General features: G+C 33.8%; 2 protein-coding genes and 1 long non-coding RNA gene across 4 annotated transcripts; 1 reads left to right on the forward strand and 2 right to left on the reverse strand.

Moving 5' to 3' along the window:
• Nucleotides 1-4,631: 4,631 nt before the first annotated feature.
• LOC112001715 (F-box/kelch-repeat protein At3g23880) lies at nt 4,632-8,636 on the forward strand. Its single transcript, XM_065782927.1, has 2 exons — nt 4,632-5,934; nt 8,183-8,636. The coding sequence occupies exon 1, from the start codon at nt 4,674-4,676 to the stop codon at nt 5,886-5,888; it is 1,215 nt and encodes a 404-aa protein (XP_065638999.1). The 5' UTR covers nt 4,632-4,673; the 3' UTR covers nt 5,889-5,934; nt 8,183-8,636.
• A 1,323-nt stretch (nt 8,637-9,959) lies between these two features.
• Nucleotides 9,960-13,450, reverse strand: LOC136071511 (uncharacterized). 2 transcript variants are annotated; one of them, XR_010632813.1, is made up of 3 exons: nt 13,185-13,450; nt 12,686-12,774; nt 9,960-10,170 (listed from the first exon to the last, which is right to left on the reverse strand). It is a non-coding gene; the product is annotated as an uncharacterized LOC136071511 (long non-coding RNA). The 2 variants fall into 2 exon arrangements; XR_010632812.1 differs by having other exon boundaries at nt 13,146-13,450.
• A 5,991-nt stretch (nt 13,451-19,441) lies between these two features.
• LOC136071515 (putative F-box protein At3g17490) lies at nt 19,442-20,098 on the reverse strand. The gene has a single exon (XM_065782936.1). The coding sequence runs from the start codon at nt 20,096-20,098 to the stop codon at nt 19,442-19,444; it is 657 nt and encodes a 218-aa protein (XP_065639008.1).
• Between the last annotated feature and the right edge of the window lie 1,079 nt (nt 20,099-21,177).

A 21,177-nucleotide genomic window follows, 5' to 3' on the forward strand; every position in this document is an offset into this window, starting at 1 on the left:
GAGCACAGTGCTGATGAAGGTGCATACCTTCAATGATGGTGATTTGGTAGCTGAACAGGGCTTGGTAGTTACGCTACCATATTTTGAAAGATTGTACATTTGTCTGGATATTTGCAAGAAGGGCTTCTTGGCTGGATGCCGGCCAATCAATGAACTAGATGCATGCCATTTGAAGACCAAGACAGGTGGTTAGCTGATGTGTGTTGTTGGTAGAGATCCCAATGATGATTACTTCCCCTTTGCCTATGCAATTGTTGAGGCTGAAACTAAGAACTCATGGACTTGCTGAAACCAAGGACTCATGGACTTGGTTTTTGAATTTATTATTTGCTGACATAGAGGATGGCCAGAGATGGGTAGTCATATTTGATCAATAGAAGGTGTCTACTGTCCTTTTACATGCATTTGATATTTAATGTTGGTGGTTAGAAGCTTTAGCAGATATGTAATAAATGTTTGTTCTTTGCAGGGACTGGTGCAGACCTTTGTTGACAATTGGCCACAATACGAGCACATAATTTGCTGCATGCATTTATACAATAATTTAAGGAAGAATCACCATGGTGTACTTATTAGAGACCTCTTTTGGAAAGCGGCCAAAGCTACTAGGGATGGCAATTTTTGCCTGACCTGCGGGTACCCGGCCCGGCCCGACCTTAATGGGCCGGGTTTTACTTGGTTCGATTAGGAATAGGGTCGGGTATAGGTTAAAAAAAAAAAACCCTGAAGCGGGTCCGGGTCGGGTTCAAGTTTTATAAACAAAACACGAGACCCGACTTGAGACTCGGCCCGAAACCCGGCCCGTTTAAAAACTCGGTACCCTAAATTACAAAAATACCATATATATATATATATATACCTATAATCTAACCCTAATCCCTTATTTCTTCAGCCTCCCTTGCCTCCCTCCCTTAGTCCGACACTCCTTCTCCCTCAGCTCAGTCCCTCATTTCAACTCACTCCAACACTCCCTCACTCCAACACTCCGACACTCCCTTATTTCAGCTCAGTCACGCCTCTCTCACTTTTGCAACCTTCCCATCCCTATTTCCGATCAAGTGCTTCTCATTATCATTTTTCATTGCAATCTTCATTGTTATTATTATCTTTCTCTTATTTTTAATTTCTTTTTCACACATTGAACGATTTCATTCATTTGTTTTGATTATATATCCCTCTGTTTGGATTGTATTCGTATTAGTAAGTTGTAAATACATTGGTTCTATTGTGAAATCAAATTGTTGTATCATAAAAATGCTTTCTTTGTTAAGGTATTTGTAATAAAGTTTTGAGCTTTGTTGTGTTAGTGTCTCTTTTAGGGTTTGGAATGGGCTTGGAGGGCGTTTTGATTTTACTTAAGGCTCTGTTTGGTCCTTAAAAGAAGAATGGGTACACCTCGCTTTTTTAGATGAGTCTCATTCCGATTACTTAAGCAAATAGATATCATACCTAGGTACAAATAATAGATGAGTCTCATTCCGATTATTTTGGGTATCTGTTATTGCTCCATTTTGATTATTTTTATATCATCTTCCTCTGCTGTTGCGCCACATTTTGTGTATACATTACTCGTGCTAATAAGGAAGGTGTAGCAATTGTAAGTACTCTTAATTTTATCATTTTGATTTTTTGTTTAGCTTGCCACAAAAAGGATTTGGCAAGCTCACTCTGTTGTTCGATTTGATGATAAAGAGGCAAAATGTATGATCTATCATTGCTATTTTTGGATTTGATAAAGAGGCAAAATGTCCGGTTTTGTTTAAAATTTTGGATTTTTTTTCAGTGTTTCATTAAAATTTGTTTGGAGGTTTTGATTGTGTGGTGGTTCATTGAATTTGTTGTGATGATAATAATGTTTATTTGGGTTTTGGGTGGGTGAGGGTTTGGTTTATGGGTTAAGGTGTTTGTGGTGTTATTGGGTTTGTTTTGGTAATTAGGATTGGATTTGATGATAAGTAATACATTGGGTTGTGCCTGCAAGTACTTCAAATCAAGTGGCACAAATAAAATTTAGGTTGAGTGGGTCAATGTCAAGGTTTGATGGGTTTGTGAACAATAGTTCAAAGAAACATGGGAGTGGTAGAATGGAATTTGATCATTTCATTGATGAGAGAGTGTTGAAGAGGAGTGAAGACTTTGATATTTTGGCATGGTGGAAAAGTAATGGTCTCAAGTATCCTACTTTACAAAGGATTGCAAGAGATATTTTAGCTATTCCCGTCATAACTGTTGGTTTAGAAGTTGCCTTTAGCACTAGTGGGAGACTTTTAAGTCCACATCGTAGTAGGTTACATTCCAAGACTATAGAGGCAATGATGTGTGCTCAGAATTGGTTATGGAGTGAAATCAACGGTTAGCAATTGTCTAATTTCTATTTATAAAATCAAAATTGTGTTTTTATATTTGCTAGTTACAATTTGATGAAGTTTATTCCATTTTTTAATTCATTGTTGTTGTAGGTTCTTCAACTATATTTGGAGATAGTACATTTTAATCCATTCTTGATTATGGGGAGCCAAATGAAGATGATGGAAGTTGTGCCACAATTGATAAGAGTTGTGTTACAATTGTGGAAGATTAAACATTTTGTATTAATTTAGTAGCTTTTTTAATTTCTTAGACTTGTTGGATTAACTTGTTGGTTTGTAATTATTCTAAACTTGTGGGATTTATTTTGTAGCTTTTTAATTTCTTAGACTCGTTGGACTTTTGATACTTATTTCTTGGACTTGTTGGATTTATTTGATTTTTATGTTTAGCTGGTGATTTTAGTTATGATTTTGTTGATTAATGATTAAATGGTTATCTTAGCTAGGTAATTTATTGATTTAAAATCTTAGTTATGATTTATTGAATTATGATTATGATATTAGTTATGGTTTATTGATTTATAGATTTATAATTAACAGATGATTTATTGATTTATGATTAGTAGCCTATGATTTGGACTGATTTGGTATTTGGGCCACGCTATTTAGGCTTGAATTAGAATATGTAGGCTTGAATGTAGGCAAAAATAAATTTGGACTTAATTTTTTTTTGTTTGGGCCATGAATTGGGCCCAATCCCTAAATGGGGCCCGGCTGGGGTGGGTCTGGGCCCCAGGAAGAAACTCGATACCCTAAGCGGGCCGAGTCCGGGCCACAGGTCTTGCCTCGTAGGTCGGGTCTGGGTATGGAAAATCCCGGCCCGAACTCGACCTGTTGTCATTCCTAAAAGCTACTTATCAACAAGAACATGAGAGGGCAATGAATGAACTGAATGAAGTTGATGAAGATGCATACAAGTGGTTGTAGTCTTATTCAACAATTATTTGGGCTAGGCATATGTTCAGAAGTGATGGTCAGAGTGACACAGTCCTGAACAACATGTGTGAAAACTTCAACAATAGGATAGTTAAATTTAGGAATAAACCTATAATCACCATGGTAGGCCATCTATACAATTTGATTATAACTTGTGATTTATAAATGTACTTTATATAAATGTGCTGATATGTGCTTTGTGATTTCTAAATGTGGTGAAGTGTGCTTCGTGATTTCTAAATGTGCATAAATGTGCTTTGTGATAAATTCCCCCTTTCTCTTTATGTGGTTGCAACTTGAGTGCATTAGGTTGTATTTAATGACTAGATTTCAAGCAAACAAGGATATGATTTTGAAGGTAGAATCAAAGTTGTGTCCTAAGATAAGGAAAAGACTGTATAAGGAGAAGGTGGCCTTCAGCAGGTAGCTAGCATGTTGGGCTGGTCATAGCAAGTCTGAAGTGAAGAATGGCCTAGAAAGTTTCACTGTGGATTTGGCTGAATCCAAGAGCAGTTGTAGGAAGTGGGACATAATTGGCATACCATGTGCCGATGCCATTTCTTGCATCTTTTTCAATAGGGAAAATGCTAATAAGTATGCCCATCCCTATTATAAGAGGATTGCATACATTGCTTGCAATGAGCCCATTATAGATCCCATCAATGGCTAGAATATGTGGACACCCAATGGTTTGCCACCTGTGTAGCCTTCTTTCAAAAGAAGACCTCTTGGCAGGCCTAAGAAAAAGAGGGTTCAGGAGCTTGATGAACCTAGAAATCACAGAAAGAATAGAGGAATAGACATTTCTAAGCAGTGCAAGGCATGTGGGAAGTTAGGGCACAATAGGAGAAGTTGCAAGGGAGAAGTAGGAGGGAACTTCTCCCTACTTAGGAGTACAAACCAAGCCAAAAGGACCACTAGGAAGGTAAATTTGGTCTGTGTGTTGATTACTTACTATGTGGCTTGCTCAATGATGGTTATTAGGTCTGTGTGTTGATTACTTATGATTTCAACTGATTTGGAAGCTTTTATGTGGGAGAGAGGCTTGCATGTGTTTGTTAATGGTGGGAAGCTGAGGTAGAGAGAGTGCATTGATATATTGCAATGAAGAAAACAATATTTTATTTTGCCGTTTATTACCTAGGAAAATTCCGTTACTGAGATAACGGTAGGGACTATAATAAAATGTGTTTTTTAAAATAAAGACTAAAAGTGGTAAAAATAAAAAGTAAGAACTAAAATAGGAATGAGATGAAAAAGTAAGGACGAAAATAATATTTTTGCCCAAATAAAAAACTAAAACCTCTACCTAGGTACTGTATATTATTATCGTAGAGGAACTACATCGATCATTACGAAGTACGAACAATGTTACGAAGAGTGTCAACAAGCTATTTGCCTGAGGCAATTGTGGAAAACATACTCTCACGCCTCCCACCTAAAACCCTAATTCGTTTCAGATGCGTCTCTAAAACCTGGCTTGCTTTCATTGGAACCCCCGACTTCCTCTCCAAAAACATCCTCAATCACTCCATTCTCGTCCCCAACGACACCGCGCAAAACCCTAATCCTCCCTTCCTCCTCGTGAAAGCCTTCAACAACAAAAAACATATCTGCAACTTCCTTTCTTATGACACCCTCGACTGTTTATTCCATGTCCAGGTCCAGCTTGACCTCCCCAGTCCAGGTCCTCTCGACCTTCAAATAGTCGCTTCCTGTCATGGTCTTATCTGTCTCTACAACGCACAGTACCAAGGTGTCTACCTATGGAACCCCACCACGTTGTCGTCGTCGTCGTCATCATCATCATCGGGGCTCAGCCGTCTTCCTCCTGTGAGGCCTCGTCCCAACTGGTACTGCAACGTACGTGTTGGGTTTGGATTCGACCCTATATCCAACGACTTCAAGGTTGTCAGGGTTGGGGAAAGGTTTGCTGTGTTTAACATTTTTGAGAATGGATTATCAAAAAATAGTTTTAGGAAAGAAATCGAAGCGGAGGTTTATAGGGTAAGCAGTGGTTCGTGGAGACGGATCGACCTCGGACCTATCATTTTTGGTTTACAATGGGGCTCCACAACTTACCTGGATGGTTTTCAATGGGGCTCCACAACTTACATGAATGGAGTCTTTTTCTGGTGGACAAAGCAGAAGGTTGATGACAACATTATTGCGTTCGACTTTAGTGACGAGAATTTCAAAACTACGCCATTACCGGAGATCGGTACTGCTGACACTTGCTCCAGTAGACTTACGGTGTTGAACAGCTTTGTTGCTATTTTGGTTATACCTTTCGATCGTAAGGTGAAGGGGAGTTGTTTTGAAATAGGACCTCATTTTGTTGATATATGGGTTTTGCTTGAATTCGGTGTTAAGGAGTCATGGAATAAACTTTTTACAATTACGACCCCATCAACTTGGAGAAGGCCATTGGGGTTCTGGAAGAACGGGGAGCTATTCATAGAGAATGGCAACAATCAGCTGGTTTTGTATGACCCTTTTACAAAGATAGAGAAGAATCTTCAACTTAATGGGATTGAAAAGTATTTTGGTTCGTTTCCAAATTACTTCCAGGTTGTTCCATAGACGCAGAAAGAAGATATTGAACTCAAAAAGGAGGTCAATCCTTGAGGTATGGTATAATGTGTCTTATTCTTTTATACATGTTTTGGTATTTGTTTTAATTTTTTGTCCGGTAGCTCATTTTTTGTGGACGCATATGCTTCGGTTGTTTGGGGCCGATTGGGTCATACCAGGATTAGTTGTGGACTTGTTCTTTTGTTGGTATCATTAGCTTGGGGAACATAGTTCTGATATTTGGAATTTGGTTTTAGGCTGTTTAATGTGGATTATTTGAACTAAACGGAATCGGCATTTTTTTGAGGATAATGGGAAACTGTGGTTCAGTTAGTAGATTTATGCCAACGAACCCTCTTTGATTGGTCTCAATGCTGGGGTCTCTCAAATTATTCTACTCTTATGGATTTTCTTTTGTTTATTAGAATAGCTTAGTGGCTATTTGTATCTTCTTGTTTCTTATTTCTTTGTTCACAACCATGAACTCTTTGTAAAACATGTTTTGGTATTTGTTGGCATTTATTTTCATATTGGATGTTCCTAGGCTGAAATCAGTTTGGCGGAATGACATAAGGATTTGATATTATGAGCTGAATTTGAATCAGATCCCCATAAAGAGAAAGACTGATTGATATATGAGAAGGCAAATGAAGAATTTGAGTCTCTTTATTTTTGTGATATGGCTGAAACATTAGTTAAAAATGTAGAGAGAAATGCTACTAGTTTTTGGAATTTCGACAGGCACAGTAACATATTTTCCTTAGTTTCTTCAAACGTGTGTGGTTATGCATAATTCTGTTTTGACATATAGTTTACATAATATTCCGGCACTACCATAGACTATAATAGGTTTCACAATGCTATGTCAGTTAGTGGTTTAGCACTGTAAGAAGGTGTTGAATTTGTAGGCTTTGGCCAGGGGAAGCTTATATATTAGATAGCTGTATAGGAAATAAGGAATGACTTTGTAGTGCAAGAAACTGTCTCTTATGTTTGGATTTTCTGGAGCTTTTCCTGGTGGCATTATTAAAACATTTCATTGTTCTTTCTCTGTCACTGTGTTTCCATCTATTTTTTCTTTGAGATTAATCGTTGTCACTGAGACAAGATGTTGGAATCCTAAAAAAGGAACTCTTTGCTGAATTTGAAGCAATTTAATTGTTTATCATGAAGTGGTAAGTAATAAGCTAGGATGCACGGACACTTCATTTGGGGTGTTATACTTGTGTCGTATCCGTATCGTAGCTGTGTCCTATCTGCTGTATCATGTTATAATTTTTCAAAAATTTCTTGTGTCACTGTATTGTACCCGTACCCATACCCATGTCTGTGTATTTGCATCCTAGGTAATAAGTTACCTTCTTTGTTTCTTTTCTTTGATTCTTGGGAGCTGGGTTTTCTGGTGACGAACCTTTCCCTCATCCACAAGACCATGACATTTAAAATTGATTTCTCCATGTCAATTATGATAACAAGTCAATTATGTTCTTTTGCACTTATCAATAGTGACTGGCTTTAAAAACAATTCAGAGTAGGACAATTTGGACTGTAATTTCCATTAAGAACTTTGACTGTTTTTTGTAATTGAATATGAGAAAAGTTAAGGGAAAGGATTACTGTGGTTCAGATTTTACGTTGATTATATATCACTTTCAATGAGCCATAAAGCTATGAAACTATGAAACCACGAAGCTATATAGCTTTGAAGCTATTACTCAATAGCCTTGACAGAGTGTAATTCTGTAATAGAAGGAGAACTTGTATATGCAATCAAAGAATAGATTTTTTGGACTTGAGATTCTGTTATAGCTTTGAAATTGAGGGACACTGAGTAATATCAAAACTATGCTATAAATATTATTAATCTGAAGCCATGAAGCTATGAAACTATGAAACTAAGAAGCTATATAGCTCCGAAGCTATTACTCAATAGCTTTGACACAGCGTAATTCTATTATAGCTTGGCAATACTGTTTGTCAAAGCTATAACATTGCATAGGTTTCCTATTAGGGAAAAAAATTGCATAGGTGTTTGGACTCGAAATTCTGTCATAGATCTGACTTGTTTTAATTCTGTTATAGCTTTGACATTGATTGCTTAGTTTGTAACTCTGCTTGTTGGTATTATTTCCTATATTTACTGGATGATTGCATTTTTCTTATTTACATAATTCATTTTGATTAACATGTACATAGTAATAAGTACATCCTAGTAATAGAACCACATAGTTTTACCTATCAAAACAGGAGCCAAATAGTTTCTAAAATTTCTGCCTTGTCATTCACTATGTTATCTATTTTAGGGATGGACTCAGAAGGAGACATGTTATTCTACCAAACACAGAACTACAGAACATGGTGTTTCACCATTTGGGGTTCATAGCCAAATGGTGTTGTGGAGCTTGTAACTAGCTGGTTGGGCAAGTTCAACAAACACAGAACTATGGTGATTTGGAGCATGATCCCTCATTGCCTTATGTGGGGTGTTTGGCAGGAAAGGAGTGTGTGTACATTTGAAGGAAATGAGAGATCAATTTGTGAATTGAAGCTTTCTTTCTTTTAGGCTTTGTTGTAATGGATGAATGGTGCAGGTGTTTTTTTCTTTTAATTAGTTCCCTGATTTTCTTGATTGTTGTACTCTCATTGCAGTTTAGTTTAGGCATTTTGCTGGTTCCATATTACACTGCCTGTGTGCTTTGGACTTGGTTCACTGTATTATTTCTTCTTTTTTCAATGAAGTTCTCTACTTTTCTTTTCTTTTCTTTTTAATAAAAAAATTCTGATTGATAAATGAGAAGACAAATAAAGAATTTATGGCTGACTTTTTGTGATCTGGTTGATATGGCTGTAGCATTAGTTAAAGTGTAAATAGAAATGCTAGTTTTTGGAATTTTCCTATTTCAGGGGACATTAAAGCATCTTTGCCCTAGTTTCTTTATACATTTGTGGTTAAACATTATATATATATATATATATATTAATAACTAACAAAATATTCCAGCAATTTGAACCATAGGCTATATATTAGGCTTAATAATGCCATGTCAATTAGCAGCTTACCACTGTAAGGAGGTGTTGGATCAGTAGGCTTCGGCCTTAGGAAGATTATATTCTAGATAGGTGTATTGGAAATAGGCAATGACTTTGTGGTATGCAACACAGTAAAAGATTCAAAGTGTCTAGTTAAGGAGACATTTAGAGTGTGTTTTACACGAGTTTATAAGCTGAGCTTTTAGTTTTTGGCTTTTTTTAGTTTTTATGTACAAATTTTTAAAACCTTATTTTTTTTTCCACATTTTCTCATATTTTCAAATTTTTTTCAAGGTTCAAGCATATTTTAGCACACTTTCAACAAAAAATTTTCAGTTTTAGCTAAATAAGTTGTTCTCAAATTAAACTTTAGTTTTAGAAGTAGTCTCTTATGTTTGGGTTTTCTGGAGCTTTTCCAAGTGGCATTATTAAAAAAATTTGTTGTTTTTCCCTGTCTGTGTTTCCATTTCCTATTTTATCTCTAAGATTAATTATTGTGATTGTTGTGACAAGTTGTGGGAATCCTAAAAAGGAAACTCTATGTAGAGGCAATTTAATTGTTTTATTATGATGTGGACTGTGTGGTAAATAATAAGTAACCTTCTTCACCGCCTTTCTCTTAATTCTTATGAGCTGGGTTTTCCAATGAGAACCCTCCCCCATCTACAAGATCATGCCATTTAAAATTGATTTGTCAATTAATTAAACTAGTCGCTAACCCGTGCGATGCACGGGATAGTTTAACAAAATTAAATTGTGGCGCATCAATAGAGCAAAATGGTAGAAGAATTAAGAATATTTGTTGAAAGCTTCCTCTAATATACAAATGCTAATAAGCAAATATATTAGAAAAGAGTACATGGTACTCGTATTCTGTATGAGGACAATAAAAATATAAAAGTTGAAGGGAAAAATATCAAGAGAATACAATTTAACTGAAGAGCGATAGAAGTAACTCATACTAAACAATAATTATCAAACAATTCTTGTATGTAAATATCTTACATATTATAACAATGACAGAGTTTAAATCAACCACATATAATGGAAAGTCTTGTGCCACTAAATTTGAAGCTCATAAACATGAACAATCTCCATATCATCAGGTTTTATATGGATTGGGGCATTCAATGTTTTGGCAATATCAATGCAACATTGTGAAGAACTCCCCGCACTTGAATTGTGCTCCATAAGCCTATTAAAAATTACCTCTCGACGTTGCTGGTTGTATTGCATCGGTTTGGGGATTTCAAATTTCAACCTTCAACAAAATAAGAAAAAATAACATCTATCTGAATATAAAATTGAGTCAAAACAAATATAATATAAGCCATGAAGTTAGGAAGAATAAAATTTAAGAACAAATTTTTCAAGCTCAAAACTAAATGTGATTGTCCCTTTTATCCAACTTAATTTTGTCATAAAATATCTCTCTTCAAAAAGGACAATATTTAATGTTGTCCACTATTCAAATTTGTGTAGTTCGACTAATTTAAGTATCCTAGTGCTATATCCAACCAAGAACCATAAAGAAACCAAGAACTATAAAGAAAGGTAGAGGGAGGAAGGCTAATTTAAACGCAGAAAATGAAGGCCTCTAGAAGAATTCAAACTCGTATCAATAGCAAGCATCACCTCCAACTTGAACATTACAGCCCTTATGTTTGGATTTTGGGCAATTTATAGGATTGAAACAATCAGATATTTATCAGTGTGGTTCTCTCAATTACAATGATTAAATTATCATGCATGAATGTGTTTATGGAGTGGTCTCACACCCTTGGCCCAAATGATATGCATTTGGTTGTAGTTTTTTTGAGGTCTTTGGGGTTTATTTTGGGTACACAGTCATGAGGGCTTTCCTAAATTTTCAATAAAACCCAAAAACCAATGCACTTTCGTGGGCCTTCAAGTGTGAAATCATAGTTTCAGCTATAATACTTAAGCTTGTAACTTGTATATACATGCAGAATCAATACTTTTTTTTTTTGGTAGTTGCAGAATCATTACTTATCTTTTGCATAATTGGATGCCAAAATGCAAGCATCACAATGTGATTTGATTTAGGTCTTTTATTTATTATGTTTGATAAAACATGTATTTTAGTGCTCAATGTTTGTTTTGTAATTAGAAACTCTTCTCAAAATAGTTTTTGAATTCAAGTATATCTTATGTTTTCTAGAAGGTAAATGGCACACATAAATAACATTAAATCTCATGCTCAAACATTATGTCCCTGCTTAATTGTAGTTACCTGCAAAAACTGTATAATGGCCAATTTTGGGTATCACATCTTCTACTTAAAAAAAAAAAAAAAAAAAAAAAAAAAACCCAAATAAGAAATTTGGGCAACAGCAAACCAATGACTCCAAGACATTTATTCAAGAAAAGATTGATATGAACATTGTAACGGAAGGGGGAAATAGAATAATGTATTAAACACACACACACATAGACACATCTGAGCAACCCAGATTTAAGATTTTAGCATTTGGTTCATTTTCAAATATTCTAAAAAGATTAAACATACTAAAAACAAAACTGAACCAAATAGGATCATGTTCTTAACTCTTCCAATTAGCAAGTAACAGTTTGTCGATGCCACCCTCCTCTTGAATCAAGATAGGTAAATAAGCATATCCATAAATAGAAGAATTTACGAAAAAAGCACGGTAGGCTAATATGAAAGCAATTGTAACTAATCAAAGAATTCACCAAATTCTTATGTTTTCTAGAAGGTAAATGGAACACATAAATAACATTAAATCTCATGCTCAAACATTATGTCCCTGCTTAATAGTAGTTACCTGCAAAACTGTATAATGGCCAATTTTGGGTATCACATCTTCTACTTAAAAAACAACAAAACCCCAAATAAGAAATTTGGGCAACAGCAAACCAATGACTCCAAGACATTTATTCAAGAAAAGATTGATGTGAACATTGTAATGGAAGGGGGAAATAGAATAATGTATTAAAACACACACACACACACACACATCTGAGCAACCCAGATTTAAGATTTTAGCATTTGGTTCATTTTCAAATATTCTAAAAAGATTAAACATACTAAAAACAAAACTGACCAAATAGGATCATGTTCTTAGCTCTTCCAATTAGCAAGTAACAGTTTGTCGATGCCATCCTCCTCTTAAAATCAAGATAGGTAAATAAGCATATCCATAAATAGAAGAATTTGCCAAAAAAGCATGGTAGGCTAATATGAAAGCAATTGTAACTAATCAAAGAATTCACCAAATTTAGACCCTAAGCCTCACAGTTGGTAACATAAAAAATCATGACAGCAATAAAATGTAGGTCCATAGCAAAATTTTGTGTTGTACTGTCCTGAAACGGTTGTTTGTGAAATCTTTTTAAAGTCATATAAAAGCTATTTTTAATGTGTTATAGAGTCGATCATGTGTGGTTCCTTTGTTGCTATGTTGCTACACTATTCACAAGTTGCTACTCTACACCTAGTCTAGTGCTAGTGTATTAGTGATTTGGCCATTCGGACAACTACCTGGCTAATATACTTATTGTGGGTCCAAATGCTAACACCAAAAAAAAAAAAAAAAAAAAAAAAGCATCAAAAATACCAAATTGTAATCAGCCCATCAACATTTTTTTTCTCAACAAAGAATAGCAATCAAATAACACCACCCAAGCAAGCAACAGAAACCATAAAACCCAAAAAAAAAAAAAAAAAAAAATTCTATACGAAACAATTCTGAAGTTTAAACACTATATTCTAACTTTGTATAGTTTATACATACCTTTGGGTGCTTTAATCGGTCCAAAATTCTTTCATAAAGCTCTCTGGTCCTTTCAAACTCATCCTCTAATATTTCAAAATCAACGTATGCTTGTTATTAAACAAATAAAAAAGAAAAAAAATCAATGGTTAGAATTCTTTTACAATACAAAAGAACCAAGGGCAAGTATATAAAACAATACTAAAGAGAATTGTTTTATGAATTAATAGCTTTCTCTTTTTATTTTCCTAAACTCTCTGTTTTTACAGATTGAATAAACTCAAATACTTATAATAAAAAAAAATCTTTATTTACACATACCCGTATTTTGCACTATACATATGGTACAAAAAGGGGAAAACAACATCAAACAAAAGGAAAACAGAAACGTGAACTGAATCATCAAACAAAAGAGGCAGTAAAAAGGGGAAAAAAATCAAACAAAAGAATAGAACACAAAATAAACTGGATTTAGAGATACCTAAACTGAATCATAAAGCTTCTATCAATATTTATATACCGTGAGGTGAGGAAGTCAGGAAGGAAGGAAGGCGGAGAGGCTGCAGTTAGAAGGGGTGAAACCATAGAATAGAAACATGGGGAAGGGGAAGGAATCTGAAACCGTGCAACAAAAATAAATCTGAAACTGTGCAATAAAAGGAAAACAGAGAGATTGAAACCGTGAACTTTGGGGAAGGGGAAGGATCCTGAAACGTGCAACAAAAGGAAAACTGAAATTTTGAGTAAACCGTGTTTCTCAAAGGGTTCTCCAAAGGGTTTAGGTTAAAAAGGCTTTGTGCTTGGGCTTTATGGTGGAATTAAATTTATAAGTGGGCTTTATGTTGAAAAAAGGGCTGGGAAATATTTTATATTTGTGAGTAATTTAAAATTGATAAAAACTATTTAAAAAATTATAGGAAAAATACAAAAATAGAATAAAGATGATATGGCTGCTGATGTGGCTCAACGTGAGCGTAGCAACATTAAATGCTACGCTTCAGCTTTTAGTATTATATAGATTGTGCGCCATCATCACCACAAGTTGTTTATGCTCCTTTGAGACTTTTATCATATTCTTTTTGTTTTATTCCTTTGCCACTCATCATATTCTTTGGATTTGATACTCTTGGCCTGCCTTGCGAAATAAGAGGTAAGAATTAGTAAAAATATTTTACATGAATCTATAACAAAAGGTTCATTATATAATTTTGATACTTTTTTTGTCCATTATTTATTCTTTTCTTGATATATAGATTAGAAACACAAGAATTATAAAGCGACTTGTCAAGGTGCAGCTTAGTGGTTGGAGGCTTAGAATGAGCTATAGACCAAACATCCTAGGTTTGATTTCCATCAGGAATTCCCCTCGATTTGATGCTATTTTAGAACAAAGGGAACGCTTTCTACTCTGGGAACATGTATAAAGAAATTCCTTTAAATAACTTTCTAATTTTTTAGAAATAATTATTTCTATAATCTAATCTTTTATTTTATTATATATTTTTTATATTAATAATTTTATAGTAATAAAAAATTATTATTAAGAATAAATAAGTATAAGGGTCTCTTGTTCAAATCATTCAAAATTCCTAGTTAGTAGAAAAGAAATATATGGAAATCCATCGCATCCAATAAGATTTGAACCTATACTAGTGGTTTAGAAGACGTTGTTTTATCTATTAGACAATGGACGGGGTGAGGTGTGTCTTCATGGTTTACTGCACAAGGGTGGGTCCAAAGAAAAAAAGCATTGTAAAACTATTTTATGCATTTTGAGGATGACAATTCCAAGTCAGAAATTTTTTTGAAGCAGTGGAATCTAAAGATCATTTTGGTGAGTATTGTTTTCTTGCGTGGATTTATTAGTTTATTTTTCTTATTAGCAAGTCTCAACAGATTAGTTTATGTTCTCATTAGCTAAGCCTAAATCACCCTAAGTTTACTTTGGTTATGGTTGTAAATGTTGTGGAATTCATTTCATACACATATTAGAGACTTGGGATGATAAGTTAAATCGCAACTTTTCACATACAACTTCTGTACAGCTTGGTAGTAGTACATTTCAATATGCTCTTAACAAACCAATTTGAAACAAAGCCAAGCTCAACTTATATCTGTAATTGAGTAGCTGGGAACTTCACCAAACTATGTCAGCTGATATTTTCAGGACCTTTGGTAAAACACTACCAAAGAGCGAAAATCAGCGAATAAGTCATTAGTTGAGGTTATGAGAATATTGATGCCTAGCTTATTAGGGGATGGGAAAATAAGAATTATTAGAATAGACCCTTCATTTTAAGGTGTTGTCATCTTATCTGTACAGTCTTCTTTAGGATTGCTCAAAAGCTAAGCATATTTGAGCAAGAGTTTGAATCCTCCCTTCACTGGTTGTAACAATTGAATCATAAAGAAGAAGAAAAAAAAAAGAAAAAAAAAAAGAAGCTTAAGCATATTTAAATATCCCCTGCTCTTTCTTCTTCTTATCTGTTGTGGCTCAAAGTAAAAGATAATTCAACTCTAAATGATCTGCAACGTTATTAGTTGTGTTTCAAATTAATTTGAACCGTGAGGAAAAAATATATAATTGAGCAGTCCAAAATAGAACTCCGTTCCTTACGCTAATAAGCTGATTGACTGGGAAGACTGCATTAATCTTTGATCATTGAGTAGAAAAAGCATAGCTATGTTGCCAAATGGTTCTAGACAGATCTTTGATGTTAATGGGGTAGGCAGGCAAGGGTGATTGATATGAGATGATCTTTTTAACCTTCCTACTATTACCTTTCTACACCTAACACGTGCTATAAAAAAGCCTTCTCATGTTGTATGAAATTTTGCCTGCTGGTCCGGCAAGATGTATTTTTGGTTTTAAAAGAAATTTTGTCACGGTATTAAGTACAACTGGCCTTCTCATTTCACTTAATAACTGGTTGTTAAATTTTTGTTCAAACTGACTTGGAAACAGCTGGTAAAAGATTTCCTTCAACTTTTCCTGAACCATCACATTAGAATTCTGATCATGATTCCTGACACGACTTTCATACTGGTTCGAACTTGGACCAAAAATTATCTTAGATCAGATGAGTGCAAATATGAGTGTACTTGTTTGAACATAGGTGAAACTTGAAAGGAATCAACTGTAATCTTTAATGACCAATCTGTGGGGGATCAAAACTCTTCTTGNTTGGAAACAGCTGGTAAAAGATTTCCATTCAACTTTTCCTGAACCATCACATTAGAATTCTGATCAATGATTCCTGACACGACTTTCATACTGGTTTGAACTTGGACCAAAAATTATCTTAGATCAGATGAGTGCAAATATGAGTGTACTTGTTTGAACATAGGTGAAACTTGAAAGGAATCAACTGTAATCTTTAATGACCCATCTGTGGGGGATCAAAACTCTTCTTGCTGCTGATATGTCACATGACTTTTGTTTTCAGATGGCCTACTTGTATTATTATCCCATGTGTAGGGTTGTAGTTCTATTTATCTCTAATTATCCATATCAAGGTTTACTTTAATTGCAGCAGCTTCTTTGACTTTCTACTGGTCACTCTGAATCTTTTTTTTTTTTGTTATCTCCTGTATTGTAATAAAGAAAAACATGAGGCAATTTTCAGAATATATGTTCAAATTACAAATTCTTCAATGTATTTTTATACAAACTTTACGAAAGTCAATCAATTACATATAAAACTACAACATACCTGGTTGGATTAATAATAAATATTTGAGTTGATAAAATCATAGTTAATAATTCTTACTTTTTTCCTTTCTTTCTTGGATGAATTACTAATTACATTTCTATTAATACTATTGCAGCCCAAGAACTAACCAATTAGATTTCTATTGATACTGTTAGAGCCCAAGAACTAACCGTTCATGTCACCCAACAATTTACACTAAAGTGTTTTGGCACTTTCTTCCCAGTCCTATTCATCAAAACCCATCACTTGCAGTTATATTCCTCAAGAAAAGTAACTTCACACCCGCACACGCAGGCCGGCTCAACAACTTTTGTGGCCTTACGCGAAAATTTTAAGTGAATTTTTTTAATATTTAAATATTATTAAATAATATTTATTAAATTTTTTTATTTAAAATCTATTTTTCTTACTTTTTGATATGCAAAATTACTAATTAGTTATTGCAAATTTTTAAAGCCGTGACCACTTTATACTTTAAAGTTTAACCTATATAAATAAAAATTAATGCATTACATGGTTCAATAAATTAGTATCACTATAATACAATTGAGTTGATATGATATACATCAAATTATTAGTTAACGTGATAATTTATAATAATCATAAAGTAAAAGCTTGCATAAAATGTGTATATATATATATATATATATTATTAATTTGAGTAGGTATACATTGGTGTGGGTGTGGGTGTGGCCCATGGGGGTTGGTTACTGGGTTAGTGAATGTGTAGGCAATGTAGCCGTGTGGGTGGGGACTAGCTAATAGCTATATGCAGAGATCTCTTGCACTTGCACAGTAGCTATGAAATTTTTTCAACTTTTTTAGATTATAAAATATTATATACTCAACAGTTGAGTATATCAGGCTATCATTCTATCAAGTTGTGTGACAATGAGAGACTGCATTGTTTTTTTTTTTTTTTTCCTTTTAATCTTATGCAATTCAGGATAGAACGAGGCATTTTTAATGCATTTTATTGACTAATAAAAGCATTAAAAAAATTTATTTTTGTAATTAGAATATATAGATAAATATTATATATATATATATATATATATAATTTTTTTTTTTTACAAGTGATGGCCTTCCTTTATTTGGGGGCCTTAAACGATTACATCAATTGCATCCATTGTTTAGCTGGCCTTATGCACACGCCATCCCTTTGTTTGCAAAAATTGAATGGAAGCTTAAAAAGCCAACCATTTGCACAAATACAGATACCAAATTGGCTTAAACCATGTAAAAACCTTTGTTTTTTTTTTTTTTTGGATAAGTAAAAAAGATGTATATTCAAAAGGCTGCTTTATGCATGAAAAACATAAAGCTAACCAAAAATTAAAAAAATAAACCTAACTAAAAACCTAACTTTCTCATACCAATATCTCCTTATGTCCAAAACACACTAACAACAAAATAGAAAGGCTTCAAATCCAAACATTTTCAATAAACTCAGATTCTAAATTGCCTAAGACAATTAAAAACCAAACTTTCTCATACCAATAATTCAATCCCAAAGACTAACCCTTTGTTTGCAACAATTGAATGAAAAAATTAAAGGCCAAGCATAAACCAGATGCAAAATTAGCTCATACTAATTCCCTCCCATATAAATATATAGGTAAGCCCCATTGCTAGACAACATGGTTTTGAAACCCAGACCTTTAATAGAATCGGACAAATGAGAGGTTCAAGATTTTTGAGGTTGAACCGAGATCAGACCGTAATGATGTCATAAATCATTTAATAATAAAATTAAAGTAAAATAATATAATAATGAGCAATCTTGATTTAAAAAATATATAGAAATTAAATAATTTTTAAGTATATTATCACAAATTTAAATAATAAATAATAAAGCATAAAACAATAAATTAAAATTACATTTAATCATTCAAGTATTTATAGTTATAATGATTTTTTTTATGAACATTTAGTTTTAATGATTATTTTATTGGTATGTTTAATGTTTTATATAATACTTTGGAGTAAATAAAGAGAGGGTTTAAAATAAAAAAAAAGTAAATAAAGAATACTCTTTAAGAAATTATGGATGTGTTTGGATACTGCTTATTTTGTTGAAATTGAAAAATTATTGCTGAAAGTACTATAGATAAAGGTAAAAGTTAGTTGAAATAGTACAGTGAGATTCTGAATAGTGCTAAAAAGTGCAGTGGGTCTCATGAATAGTAACAAAAATAAGTTGAATAGTTAAATAATTTTTATTTTTCATCTATACACAAATGCACACTAATATAGAAAAGTATCTACTTTAAAATCTGAACCAACAAAAATAAAAATATAAAATTCTCAACTCATTAAAATCAAATGTTTACTCACTGTCTCATTATCTAGTTCAAGTTTCAACATTGGCTTTTTTTAAAATTAAAGGTAATTTAAATAAATAATGAAAGAAGCCAACTCATTTCCCACTAAAATCACAGTTTCCAAAAATCTAATAAACTCCTTTTAGTCCTTTACTTTGTCTTCCCAACCCACTTCTCAATTTTCGTCTCTTCCTCTCCTCACCTCTGTCGGTGTCTTCCCAGTTCCTCAAAAAATCTGTAACAACAAAGTCTTTCTTTTACAGGTTCGATCTTTCATTCACTCTACCTCTTTCTCTCTCCACCTCACTCTTTCTTCTTTAAAGAACAAATTTGGTGAACGGGAAGCTATTTTATATGAAGACCAATACTATCTATGACCACTTTTGCTGTGAAATTTTTCAGAGAAGTAACCGGTAAACTTGTGTCCAGTTTTGAAAACCGCACGGTTTGACTGCAGTTCAAGGGGTTCGCTATAAAGTGAAATTTCTGGTTTTGTAAGTTTAAAAAACTGGAGTGTTCACCAGTTTCTGGTTAATCCTATCCGACCGTACAGTTCAGTCCAAATTTCAAAGCAATGGTAGACAAGTAGTGCCAACTTAAACAAATATGTGCAAAATATTGTGACAAATGAAAGACCTTTTCCTAAAAATCAACAATAATTTCATATCAAAACGTGCAACATATGCATACCATACCTCAATGATCCAAAATTCTTAAATAGTTAATAAAAGAATAATAAGCTACCATACCTCAGTTAGTTCAACATATTCCTTAGGGATAGAACACTGCACAAGTTGTAATTCTTTTGAAATCTGGCTAGGATGAACACTCTCTATGGTCTTTGTAAGCGGATCGTATAAGACTAACTCTCCTTTTTTATTGAGGAAAATTTTCGCATTCTTCCAAAACCCCAATAGAATTTGAATATCGTTAGAACAATCAATTTTGAAAAGCTTTGTCCATGAAGCCCTAACCTCAAATTCCAACAAAACCCAGATTTCAAAATACGGATCTTGGTTCCAATCCTTCAAAACCATTAACGAAAGAGATTTGTTTAACACCTTTAGAATGTGACGCTGGTCAGAAGCACGCCTAATGACAGTTTCAGCAGGAAGCGGTGTTGTTTGAAAGGTTTCATTACTGAAGTCAAATCTGTTAATTCTCTCTACATTATCTTTTAAAGCATCTGCATACCAAAAAGAAAACCCCTCTAAGTATGCTTCGGTATCCCTGTTATCCAAGATATCGGAGAACATTACGTCAGATTCACAGTTGAGCTGTTTCCAAGAACGGTTGTGCAGGCTAAACATCTCCACTACTTGATAGGCATTCATGCAGAATGTGTCATCACCACGAATTACCCTCAAAACTTCGAATTCATTTGTTTGAGGGTCCATGCCAACAGCTTTAGAGGGTTCCAAACATATATCTCCCTTTTTTCAGAAAAATCATAAAGACAAATAAGACTTCAACAACAAGCCACTATGTCGAGCTTTTGATATGGACAGGTCTTTAGAGAGAAAAATGGTGATGTTCGCAGGGGTAGATGGAGAGAAGTCTAATAAGAACATTTGAGCATTTTGAAAGAGTGGAATGAATATAGCTGCTTTGGGGAATCAATGCACTCCTGGGTTTTGATGAGGATGAAGCAAGGGTTGGCATCTTGGGATTGGACATTGTTGTTAACAATAGATTCATGGAGTAGGTTCTTTGAAACAAAATCAAAATTTCCAATGAGATTGGGCCAATCTTTGGAGACTAATTTGAATCGAATGAGCGATTTTGGAGGCAAATTTGATAGATATTGATCACAGGATTCTTGGAAAGTTTCTTGTTTGACATAGCTTGTCAACAATTATTCAACACACTATTACAACTTCTCCAAAAAGATTCAGAACTCAAATAGCAATCTAACTCACTATTACAACTTCTCCAAAAAGATTCAGAACTCAAATAACAATCTAACTCATTGACTGATGCAGCATTATAACTAACTAGCTGAGTTCCCGCACGATGTGCGGTGCAACTCATTATTAGTTTTCACCAATATTTCAACAAGATTTAGTTTAACTGGTTGACATCTTAATTTCTAATAGAAACATTCAAAATTCAGATCCCTCACACTCAACTATCGATGTATATAAAAAAATTTCAATAAATTTTTTTGTAAAAAAAGGTAATCTTTAGTTATTTTATAGACAAAATAGAAAGACACTAAGAATAGTGTAGTGATTTGATCATAGTGTGTGTGTGTGTGTGTGTGTGTGTGTGTGTGTGTCAATTGAAAATTGCATGATATATTGGGTCATATAAATAGGCATGTTCATGCTTACAAAAATGTAAATATCCTTCAAATTATTTTTTTTACATTCTGGATTTTGTGTTAGTAAAGTTATTTATTTTTTTCCCTTTTTGTTGGACATTGTTTCAATAGTTGCAAAGACAACTAAAATTTTAGTAAGAATACTATATCTCA

Source organism: Quercus suber, unplaced genomic scaffold, assembly GCF_002906115.3.
Source record: "Quercus suber isolate HL8 unplaced genomic scaffold, Cork oak 2.0 scaffold_321, whole genome shotgun sequence".
Classification (NCBI taxonomy): domain Eukaryota; kingdom Viridiplantae; phylum Streptophyta; class Magnoliopsida; order Fagales; family Fagaceae; genus Quercus; species Quercus suber.